The 12810-nt window shown below is 42.2% G+C and overlaps 1 protein-coding gene across 3 annotated transcripts in view; it reads right to left on the reverse strand.

Annotated features, from left to right (window-relative positions):
- Positions 1-843: 843 nt before the first annotated feature.
- LOC116938920 (uncharacterized) overlaps positions 844-12810 on the reverse strand; it is a 28579-nt gene continuing 16612 nt past the window's right edge. For all 3 annotated transcript variants that reach the window (XM_032946647.2, XM_076060763.1, XM_076060764.1), the window contains 6 exons: positions 11475-11617; positions 8519-8717; positions 8237-8399; positions 4893-4924; positions 3497-3568; positions 844-3128 (listed from right to left, as the gene is read on the reverse strand). In XM_032946647.2, the coding sequence (XP_032802538.1) occupies positions 3504-3568; positions 4893-4924; positions 8237-8399; positions 8519-8717; positions 11475-11617 (602 nt within the window). In that variant the 3' untranslated portion in view covers positions 844-3128; positions 3497-3503. The remainder of the gene's footprint in view (positions 3129-3496; positions 3569-4892; positions 4925-8236; positions 8400-8518; positions 8718-11474; positions 11618-12810) is intronic.

Genomic DNA, 12810 nt, shown 5'->3' on the forward strand with positions numbered 1-12810 from the left:
GCTATTTTTTGTCACAAGCTAATCCCTAGCTATTTCAATGCTAAATTATCCTGCTTTCTAGGTGGTTCACACCTATCACCGAGCTTAAAAGACGCCACGAATCTCAGCAGCACTCATTGAAGCACTGTCGTCCCGACAGTTCTGTTCTTTCACCTGAAGAAGGTCGCTTGTGTTGTGGCCGAAACGTCGTGATAATTTTATTGTCTTATTTTTATTTTATTATTTTATTCTCATTCTACGTGACTTTACCGAAAGAACCAAAGAAGAAGACTGTTAAGCTTCCGAGGACGTAAAAAAACAAAGACAAAGGTTCCCCCGTGTAGCCTTTAATAAACTGTTTAGGCAAGTGCTGTTATTAGCGAGTAGCAGAAACAGCAGCGCCTATGAAGGAGCCAAAGGTCGGGGGACCTGAGCAGGCTGGAGAGCAAGTGTTGTTAGCCAGCAACAGCAGCGCCTATGAAGGCCGGCACTGAGGCACACGAGGGGGTGAGTGGCTAGAATCACGCCCGCACACCCGGCCGCCTTTGCCTCCCGCGTAGCGATATTTACACACGGCACCAGATACTCATTTAAGGCGAAGTCGATTTAGGGGAGGCCCAGTACCGGATCAGATAATCACCACTGGTGTTGACTGTGAGCGGGAATCGAAATCAGATCTCCGGGTTCGTCGCGCAGCACATACCACTAACAGCGACACACACACATTTGTATTTCACATGACGTTTAAACAAACTTGGTGAATTTCACTTTCTTGTTAAGTAAATGCTGTACTGAAAACCTGCCATCTCCTTAGGTGTTCAATCTGTTATCAAAATAAAAAATAAGTCACTGCATCACCCCAGATTCTGACAGCGAATTTTATTTCTCCATACTTGACACATCTCCCAACACGGCGATATGCCTCCTTCATTTCCACCCCGGCTTATTGTATAGAACTGTAAATGTTATTTTTGTAAGTATAACTGCACAATCAGCCATAAAAAAATCACTAATCGTAGTATCACCGATTTCCAATCAAACATGGTATTACATGAGGATTATACTGCATTGTATACAGTCGCATTATCTAAATACAGTATTTTAAACATAGCAATAACGGAACATGTGGTAAAAAAACGAGTATAATCACAAGTCAAACGATGCTTTGGTGGGAAAATCACTGTACTTTTTACCTTGATTATCTTAGCTGGCAATAAATAATTATATGACCAAATTTACGTTGAACGATTATCCCGTGACAGACTGATAATAACCCAATGTTGCCTGCTCTGACCTATACATCTGAAACGTGAATACTGGACAAAACGATTAAACAAAACGCTGAAAAGTATGCAACGAAGTACAGAGTCGTGCATGTTTGGAATTATGTGATAAGAGGAGTGTTTGGATTAGAGCTATTTACTCGTGAGAGATCTCACAGTGACTGGAAAAGAAAAGCAAGTGGGTCCTGGGCAAGACACATTGCTGGAAGTTAGTAAATTGGCTTACGGTTGCCGAACGAATAGATTTTGAGGTCGCACTCATTACACACAAAGTGCTTGCCACAATTGAACCACAGTACATTTGCTGATCTCGTCAAGGAGCATAAACCATCACGTGATTTCCGATCATCCTCACAGCGGCTTTTAGCTGGCCATCGAACAAAGACGGTCACCGCTTCGTGCACCTTCATATGCTACATACACTACACTATAAACTACACTATACACTACTACTATACCCTACACTACTATACACTGCACTACTATACACTACATTAACAATGTACTTAGACAATACACTATTGACAACACCATATACTAAACTACTATACACTACACTGCACTTTACACGACCCTACTATAAACTGCACGCTACACTATGCACCACACTATACACTACACTATAAACTACCCTGTACACTACACTACTATACTCTACACTATACATTACAGTATACACTTCACTTTTGGCTGGCCATCGAACAAAGACGGTTACTCCATAATAGAGTTTTTTTGGGTTAGATCGCGTACACGTATAAATGTGTCGTTAAAACCCGCCACTATCCGACACAGCCAACGAGGAAGGGTTGTCACGTAAAACAGAACATGCCAATTCGTCACTAGTACAGCACACCGGTGTGTTGGAGAGCCAAGCCACCACATTTACAATCTGAGTACGACGTTTCGCCAGTAATTACAACTAGCTTTGTCGGGCGACAACCAGGTTTGTGGAGAAGTCTGTTTCGTTCCTTATATAGAGGCGTAGATGTGGTGACCACGCTTTTGTGCTCTTGCGCAAAGTGGGGGGAGGGGGGGGTTACGGTTACTGCATCATGCGCTTTCAGATGCGCTTCTGCAGTCAACTGGAACGCTCATCCCTCCGATATCATAAAGCCATTGGAGCTACACATTTTTACATCATCTAGATTGAAAACTCATGTCTTTACATTTACTTTTTGTATTTTGTTTGTTTTCCTTGACCCGCACCTCCGATTAGCACGGGTGGCTAGGTACTGTGCAAAAGAAAGTCAACATACATTCATATGATGACGAATAATGCCAGAGTGGCAGACGAAGCACAATGAGCAATGAAAGCAGCTGGTGTGCAACTCCAGGATGGATTGTTGCATCTGGCAGACCCTGAGAGATGGTGACTGATGGCTTAGGGGTAGAACCTTCATTCAGTCATAGACAGATCACGGCTGATGATGAAGATGACGAATTAATATCAATAATACATTTTTACTGTATTGCAATGTATATTCTTAGCGTTAATTTCTGACGCAACTAAATTTTCTTTGGGCAAACCTCTTGGAAATTAGTGGCATCATATCACTAAGGAATATTATCTAATGGCCCCTGAGATATAGATTTATTCAACAAACCTTTACCACATTTCACCGTGAGGAAACATTGTGAAAGTAGCACTGCAAGACGCCTCTGCAGTGGGAAACGCTGGCTGGAGGTGAGAAATTATGGTAAAACATGCTCGGGATTTCCCACTGCTGCAGAGGCTTCTTGCAGTCCTATTTTAATCATAATTCACCCTGCTGGTCAGGTCGGGTTGGTAACCCCCCACCTGCCAGGATGTCGCCTCTTCTTTCTAGGTGTTGGCGCTCATGAGCTCGACACGTTAAGACGCAGCATCTGAGAACATCACAGGGCATCATGTTAATGTTAAGTGAACCATGGCCATCGTTTGTTAAGGGCACCGTCTTGTGGTTGTTAAGGACCCAGGTGGTATTGTTTAGGGCATCGTGTTGTTATTAAGAAAACCGTTTTGTTGTTAAGGACAACGTGTTGTTGTTAAGGGAACCATGTGGTTGTTAAGGACACGGTGTTGTTGTTTAGGACATCGTGTTGTTAAGGGCACAGTGTTGTTGTTAAGGACACCCGGTTTGTTGTTGTTGTTGTTGTTGTTAAGGACATCGTGTTGTTGGTAAGGACATCGAGGTGTTGTTGTTAAGTGTATAATCTCCCCAAGGGTCTGATGAAACCAATACATAAAATAATACCTGCAGACTAGGGATTTCTCTGCAACGGAATCACCTCCGGTTCCTCCTCATTACGTCCTCCATTTCCTGGAGCTGAAAAAAGAAGTACCCATACTGAGACAGGTACATCCTTTCTTGTGCGTCTGTCAATACACTCCTGGATGAGGGTCTCCCCATACCAAGCTGCTTACGTGGGCTACGTGTCTACATGTACACAGTGCATAAACGAACCAGCTTAGGAGTACAGCAATATGTAAGTATATTCAATTTATTTCGCACTGTACGTAGTCAATCATGCTAATCAGAGGTGTGGGGTAAGGACAACAAACTAAACACAAAAAGCAGTTCAGAAGAAATGAGTTTTCAATTTAGTCAATGCAATGATCTATATAACACGTAGGCTTTCGCGACCAATATTATTCATAATAAAGTTTTTTGGGTTAGATCGCGTCATTTATAATTGTGTCGTAACTCTCGGGTGTAGGGGGTTACGACACATTTATAAATAACGCGATCTAACCCAAACACCTTTATCATGAGCAATGTTCTATATTTAACATCAAACTATAACATCTTACTATTACTCCATATGACATCATCATCACTTCAAGAAGCATCACAGTCAAAAGATGTATGTCTTCAATAGTCAGTGCCCCCAATAGATTGTGGGGATCCTACGTTGGCAATAAATAGTTATGAGTGCCTCCATCCATGACATTACCAGCCAACCCAACATAACCAGCGTATTAAGCACGTATTCATATTGTTCACAATCGGTCTCCATATCCTACATGGAGTGTCCAGATCATATATGGAGTGGGTGTCTAGATCATACACGTGAAGTTGGTGTCTATATCTTTAATCGACTGGATGTTTTCCCAGGCTTCCCTCCACTTGTAGATGACAGGTACCAGCGGTGTCAAGATCAGCCTCTATGGAGGAGGCTCGTGAAGGACGGTATTGGGCAGTTGGAAGCAGTCGCCCTCCAGCAACAACGGAGGGCAGAGGAGTGACACTCACAACAACGAGTGGAGCATCAGGCGGCTAAAAGACAGCAAGTTGGCACAGTAGGGGGCACAGGTGGTGCATCTGCCAGTCGTCTGAGTCAGTCAACCCATGGCACCTGGGTCTGTCCCGTGACCTCCTGCCAGTTGGCGTTCGACACTTCACATGACCTTAAAGTGCACTTAGCCAAGCACAAGAGCCATGGTGACGTCACAGCCACTTAGTGGCGAATAGTGAATGTTGTTGCATAGATCACACACATGTAGTAGGTGTAAAGATCACACACATCGATTAAGTGTATAGATAACATACATTGGCCAATTGTGTATAGATCACACATATGGAGCATCACATTGTATATAAAACATGTCAAACATATTACAATTGAATACATGTGTGCCAATGTACTTACCACCTGTGTTGTGGCTTTGTTCCGTTCGTTGTCTTTCAATTGGCCAATACATATGAAGACAATATATCACAAGCGAATGTCAACACATCGCGATGCATTCCAGGTATTAACATGCAAAATTGAACACAGCATCACAGATCCCTATGTGTAATTAGTTCCGTCATAGTTCATTTCAGCCGGTTGCTGCAATGACCATGTCGTCAGCCAATCCGAGATGGTAATCCATTCTCCGTTTCTGTTGCTCCCCATCAGACTAGTATGTTGTTGTGTTATGTCATCGCAGAGTAACAATTACATTTTTACAAACGTATGTAATAATTTCTATACGTCTATATTTCTTTACTATGGTATTGACTGATCAATACTTGAATGACTCCCAACAGTTTACACTGAATCGCGCATCATAACGCATACAAGCTAGACATAGTGATATATGAAATACATTATATTTTCTAGGATATAACTGCGAGCATACGTGTTGACAATGGTTGAAAACCCTTTTTTTAGATTCAGCTTGATAGCTCACAGAAAATGTTTGTCTCTAATAATTCCATTCTTAGTTCCAATATCATAATCGATCGTCAAAGTCAGTGCATGCAAAATTATGCAAGTGGATTTGTACTTTTTCAAATCTGAAATTCTCCCTTTTTGTAAAGGGGAAGGATGTAAGCATTAATTATTGCTTACTGTGTTTCATTTGTCTGCAAACATTTGGTAAAGATGCTTTCACACTTGATGACGGACGCTTGTGTTGCGCCTGAAACATCGTGATTTATTTTATTTTATACCTACGTGACTTTACCGAAAGAACCAACGAGCATGGATTCCTGCAGTCACGAAAGCTTCAAATCAAGATTTGGTAAAGAGATCCACTAGGGTTGTTCTGACAGCTGTTCACATTGATTCATTTAATTATATTTTCCTAAATGGCCACAGTTATTCCGTCTGGTCAAAGAGTCGTTTCCTGTTCGTACTGCGAAGGGCAGTGATTCGTTCTTCAAGTATTACCCATGGAAATTCCTCCACTTAATCTGACATGTTATTTGTCATTGCGGATGTATGATTTATGTATAGCTCTGTTTGTATTGCCAGAGAGAACTGCTCACGTTATCACTTTACTGTTAAATTCGTCTGTTTTCTCAGTTATTAACTACTTTCGTTCGCGTGACAACAAAACGCTATTTTAGTTAAGCAGTAGGTGCGTCGACAGAGGTTCCTTGTGATGATTATGTACATATGAATCGATTGGCGGTAGCCCGGGTCACCGAAAAATATTGGTGGGCCGGGCATAGTTTAAGGTTTTTTTTTCTGGGAGCATCGCTGGTACTACCCTGTCCTGCCGGAAGGCGATGCTGGGAACGATGATGACGACGATGTCGAGCCCGCCTGCACGACCATGACCGCCGGCCGTACCAAGAGAGCGCCTGGTGCGCCATTGCCTCCAAGTGGTCTCGCTCCCCAAAAAAAATGGTGGCCGCCCCCGTAAGAAGCAGAACGTGCTGGGGAATGACTAGACCAGCATCCTGATGTACTATCAAAACAAACGATGAACAGCCGTTGCCACGCACAAATCCCCAGTTGCCCCCCTTTTTACGGGTGTTTTGCGTGTGTTTTTTAATTTCCATATTTGGCGTGCGTATCGGACTCAGTGACATCTCCCGTCTTCATAGGCCTTCTGGTTTCGGAGTTATGGAGGTTTTGGCACCCCCTGGTCACGATGGTGACCCGGGTCACCGCCAATCGATTAATATGTTGAACTTATTTCGCAACGTATGTAGCCATCCATACGAACTGGATGGTACGGGGAAAGGACAACAACCTGAACAAAAATAGCAGTTCTAAAAAAAATAATCTTTCAATCTAGAAATGAAAGTGCATAGCTCCATTTGCTTCCTAATACCGGAAGTTAGAGCGTTCCAGGTGCCTGCAGAAGCGCATCTGAACGCACGTGATGCAGTACCCGTCTTTGTTCGATGGCCAGCCAAAATCTGCTGTGAGGATGAATGGAGTTGGCGTGATGGTTTATGCTCCTTAATGAGATCAAAAATTGTTGTGGTTTTAATTTGTGACAAGCACTTTGTATGTAATGAGTGCAAGCTTTATAACAAAGCAACGAACATCAAGTCCCCACCTTCACAAGAGGGTTCTGGCCAGGGGAACGGTGGATGTTTGTATCAGTTAACAAACCACCGAGAGTTTACGGCACGCTCAAGTACAACCACATTTGGCTCTGAATGTCACCGAGTCTTTGTCGCACCCATCAGTTCTGTCCACCCCCTGTTAATTGCCTTATTAGTAACTCCCAGACAAGTTATATTCATGAATGGTTTTGTGTTCTCTAAACTTGATTATCTTTTTCTTTTTCTTTTAAGACCAAAGCCCCATTGTTCCATAGAGTTGGCTGCTCAGATTACTATTTTCCATGCACTTGTATTATTTGTCTCATTCCACCGCATTTTTTAATCTCCCCCTTGGGTTCCCCTCTACTCCTTCAGCCCTGCACCAGCGGAATCTCATTCGCCCTTCTCATTGCATCCTCTCAACACATTCCCAAAACCATAAACGTCTCGCCTCCCTTCTGTTCTCCAGAATATAACCCTCACCTCCGTTCCATCTTTTCTCCTAGAAATTTCCCCAACAACCCTCTCCCATAGTGTCCACATTATTTAGTTATTTGGTTTATTAAGTTTGTTATACCAGGTGTCCAGGATTGGGCAAACCTTCACCCATTTTTCACCCAGCCAACTGGAGAGCACATAATGTGCTACTAACCTAATATTACAACTAATAATACATTATTTAAGAATCACCGTTAAAAGACAAACATATATACTCTTTGAATAATATCGTAGTAACTTGTAGATGTTTATCTTTCAATTTTAGTGTGGTTCATTTGCTCCCCGCAAATGATCTCGTCAAGGAGCATAAATTATCATCACGCAAACACCGGTCATCCCCACAGTGGCTTTTGGCTAGCCATCAAACAAAGATGATCACTGCATTGCGCGCTTTCAGATGCGCTTCTGAGGCCGTCTGGAATGCTCTTCCTTCTGATATTAGGAAGCCACTGGAGCTATGCACTTTTAAAATATCTAGATTGACAAACTGATTTCTTTAGAACTGCTTTTTGTGTTTAGCTTTTGTCCTTCCCCGCACCTCCTATAAGAACGAATGGCTACGTATGGTGGAAAAGAAGTGCAAAACACATACATGGAGGCAAGGAGAAACGGAGGCAGACACAAACTAAGTCAGCTGTCGGGATGAGGTGAGGTTTGGAGGCGTGCACTGGATGGTGGTTGGCAAGATGACTAATTAGGAGAAAGAAACAGAGGCGATGAACTCACCGGCATCGTGAAAAATGTTTCTGACATCGTAAGCACATGAAAATGCAGGCGACGAGAAAAAGAAATACTACTATAACGACAATAACTGTGATCCGTGTATTTATATCTTGAATCGAGTTGTTGATTTCTGGATTTATTCTGGGCGTTGTTTGAATTGGTGTATCTGCACAAAAAGGAAAAATAAAAACACCACGGTACGTTATTGTCGCTTGTCATCATTGCTACCATCATCAAAATGGCCCGAAAACGTCCACCATCCGTGCAGAGAGAGTGCGGACGAACCTGGTGGCGCCTGCACGTTGAGACGCATCACCTTCCTGCCTTGTTTGTACGACGGGATGTAAGTGACCTCGCAGCGGTAATGGGCCACGTCACTGAGGCTCGCGTTTGTGATGGCAATGGACGCGTCGCACGATGTCTCGTTCCCACGCCACGCAAACCGCGAGTGGACGACGTGATCTTCGCCGTTTTTTATGAAGATCTTTTTGACTCACACAGAGGGACGGACATCTCTGATTATGCTTGTACTCGACAATTATTTGTTCACAATTGAAATATTTTACAAACTTATCAAATATTTGCTAAGGAAACGTAACCATAACATACCCTTGGCAAGAAACTGCCTGGGCATTTTTCCAAAAGCTATTTTTTAGAATCACGAATAAACACTGGCATCTCTGATAAGCCCGGTTGGCTGCGTACGGTGCGAAATAAGTTCAACATTTTTCGATTTAAAGCTTTCGTGACTGCAAAGATTCATCTTCTTTGTTTCTTTCGGTAAAGTCACGTAGAATGAGAATAAAATAATAAATAAATAAAATAACACAATAAAATTCTCACGACGTTTCGGCCACAACACAAGTGGCCTTCAGGTGAAAGGAACAGACCTGCCGGGATGACAGAGCTTCAATGAACGTTGTTAAGATTTGTAGCGTCTTTTAAGCTGGTTTAGAGAAGTGAGGCACCTTGACAAAGGGGTTTACATATCAAACTGGAGAATTTAGCATTGAAATAGCTGAGTGATTAGCTTGTGACTGGTCGTAGAAATAGCTATGTTAAAGTCAAAGCTTACACATCCACAGAGGCACCTAGTACATATCAAACAGGATAATTTAGCATCGAAATAGCTGAGTGATTAGCTTGTGACTGGTCACAGAAATGGCTATATTAAAGTCAAAGCCTACACATCCACAGAGGCACCTAGTACAAATCAAACAGGAGAAATTAGCATTGAAATAACTGACTGATTAGCTTGCGACTGGTCAAAGAAATAGCTATGTTAAAGTCAAAGCCTACACATCCACAGAGGCACCTAGTACAAATCAAACAGGAGAATTTAGCATTGAAATAACTGAGTGATTAGCTTGTGACTGGTTACAGAAATGGCTATGTTAACGTCAAAGCCTACACATCCACAGAGGCACCTAGTACAAATCAAACAGGATAATTTAGCATTGAAATAACTGAGAGATTAGCTTGTGATTGGTCATAGAAATAGCTATGTTAAAGTCAAAGCCTACACATCCACAGAGGCACCTAGTACAAATCAAACATGAGAATTTGGCATTGAAATAACTGATGGATTAGCTTGTGACTGGTCATAGAAATAGCTATGTTAAAGTCAAAGCCTACACATCTACAGAGGCACCCAGTACATGGACGCCAAAGGGGCTGCAACAACTCGACTATCATATAGTAAACCGATGTGAAAATACCTAAGTCTAAATTACATCAATTACATCAATACAATATAATAAGGATATATTGAGTATATTTATTATATCGATGTAATTTAGACTTAGGTATTTTCACATCGGTTTACTATATGACGTCGTGAAAATTTTATTGTGTTATTTTAAAATATTATTTTATTATTTTATTCTCATTCTACGTGACTTTACCGAAAGAACCTAAGAAGAAGTTCAACATTGCTGTTACCGAGCACCTATGAACGCTGGCACAGCACACAAGGGAATGGGTGGCTAGCAGCACGCCTGCCGCCTTTGTCTCCCCAGCGGCGATGTTTACACAGCACACCAGGTATTTCTTTGAGGCTGAGTGGACCTAGGGGAGGCCCAGGACCGGTTCAGATTATAGCTGGAATCAAACTCGGGACGCCGGGTTCATAGCCCAGCGCGCTACCCCCCAAACATTAATTCCTACGTACAAATATATATACAAACACCACCCCCTACCCCACCTACTAAATAAATTGATGTTTAAGGCAAGCAACCACCATGGTCCAACCCGGACGCCACTCATCTCATTAGAACCCTTAATATTGCCTGGAGAATTGCAAGGTGCACAAAACTTAAGGTCGCCACAGTGGCGAGATATTAACTACCTCGCTTTGTATACATGAGTTTCGTGGGTTCGATCCTGACCCTGACGCCTGTATATTTGGAGTTTGCATGTTCTCCCCGTGGTCACGTGCATTTTTCTCCGGGTCCTCCGGTGTTCCCTCCACATTTAGAATCAACATCACGCGGAGTATTTGGCTGCTATAAACGTCCACGTGATAAGCCACTTCGTTGAGTTATCCATTTATGGCCAGGTCGCATCTGAAAAATAGCTATTTATATCAGTGAGCCTTACCTAGTAAAATAATGTTAAGTTGACTGGGAACCCTGTAACACCATGATAAATCATTTTACCATTATCGTTCTATTCGGACATCGAAATACCTCTCTTTTCAAGATACTTTCCTGATGACCATAACCTTTTGTTCAAATATTAAAATTGGAAAACATTATGCCGGCACACATTGACTGACATTTTATTGTTGTTTAAAGAATGTCAACGGGATTTTTTTTACCACTACTGTAAAGTAGCGATAGCTACTTTACAGTAGACGACTGCAAGTTGCAGGGTGTAGGTGTCCCGCTCACCTCTGAATCTCGGAACGTGCAAGTGGCTCAGAGTCAATTTTATATAGATAACCGTAGCGACATTACCGCACCCTATGATATAGCTGGTGCAGAATTGTGCCACACACCCTCCTGGCATGGCCTTGTGGAAGGATCGGTACCGAAAAAGTTATTACATTTTTTTCCGGCTTAACTTTTATGATGTACACGTACATTATCGGAACAGAAAAGAGTGAACACAACCACATTATTATTCAGGAAGGGCAGTGCATCGAACCGTGAACCTCTGCGACAAGTTGCAAATACACGAACCTTAACTCTGATGTCAATAAAGTTCAACATTCCCTTATCTGACCACGCGAAGACGCTACCTTCTCGTCCCTGCCGTCTCTAATTCTCCACCACTGCACCAGCGTGAACTTGTCCCTGGGGCCTTTGCAGAAGTAGGTGCACTTCAGAAGAACATCGTTTCCAACAATGGTGGTCTCTTCAGTTGGTGCGTAGATGATGAGTTCTTCACAAGAACAGGTACACACGTGACAACAACATTGCTTAGGTTTGAATGTAACATTTAAAAGTATTGTATATCTTAATGTTCATCTGTTTTTATCCACTGTTACCATAATTGTGCTATTGTTAGTAAGTTGAATTTCTTTTGCCCCATACATAGCCAACCGTACTAATCAGAGGTGCGGGGAAGGACAACAACTTAGACACAATAACAACCAGTTCTAAACAAATCAGCTTTCAATCTAGATGAAATAAAAGTGTAAAGCTTTGGTGACTTCCTAATATCAGAAGAGCATTCCAGATGGCCGCAGAAGCATATCTGAAAGTGCACGATGTGGTAACCCTCCTTGATTTTGACTTAAAACTTTCGTGACTGCAGGAATTCATATTCTTTGGTTCTTTCGGTAAAGTCACTTAGATAGAAAAATAATAAAAATAAAGTGATAAAAGTAATAAAAAACAAAAAAAACATTAATGTAGACTCTAGCCTGGTTCTTAATCGGAGTGAGTATCCTGGTAGTCTATAATGTAGACTGTAGCCTGGTTATTAAGTTTGGTGAGTGTACTGGCAGTCTATAATGTAGACTGTAGCCTGATTCTTAACCTCAGTGAGCGTACTGGCAGTCTATAATGTAGATTGTAGCCTGATTCTTAACCTCAGTGAACGTACTGGCAGTCTATAATGTAGACTCTAGCCTGGTTCTTAACCTTCATGTTCTGTGCTTCACATTGGTGCTCTCTGACCCCAGGGCACATATGCCCCGCCCACTTCATTGCGCCCTTGTGCTCTTGTGCCACGCCCATTTTTGAAACCTTTATAAACGGTTGCCTTCGGTGACCTTCCCCCTCTTTCCTCCTGAAGACGATCGCTTGTGTTGTGATCGAAATGTCGTGGTTTTTATGTTTTTATTACCGAAAGAACCAAGAATAAGTCTACATTATAGACTGCTAGTATGCTCACCAAGGTTAAGAACCAGGCTACAGTCTACATTATAGACTGCCAGTACACTCACCGAGGTTAAGAACCAGCCTACAGTCTACATTATAGACTGCAAGTACACTCACCGAGGTTAAGAACCAGCCTACAGTCTACATTATAGAGTGTCAGTACGCTCACCGAGGTTAAGAACAGAAAGAACCAAAGAATATAACCCTCTTTGCTTGATGGCATCATTTAATTGGACGATTTACCGATTC

The sequence above is a fragment of the Petromyzon marinus genome, chromosome 5 (assembly GCF_048934315.1).
Source record: "Petromyzon marinus isolate PM22_M1 ecotype Great Lakes invasive population chromosome 5, UKy_Petmar_22M1.pri1.0, whole genome shotgun sequence".
Taxonomy (NCBI): Eukaryota; Metazoa; Chordata; class Hyperoartia; order Petromyzontiformes; family Petromyzontidae; genus Petromyzon; species Petromyzon marinus.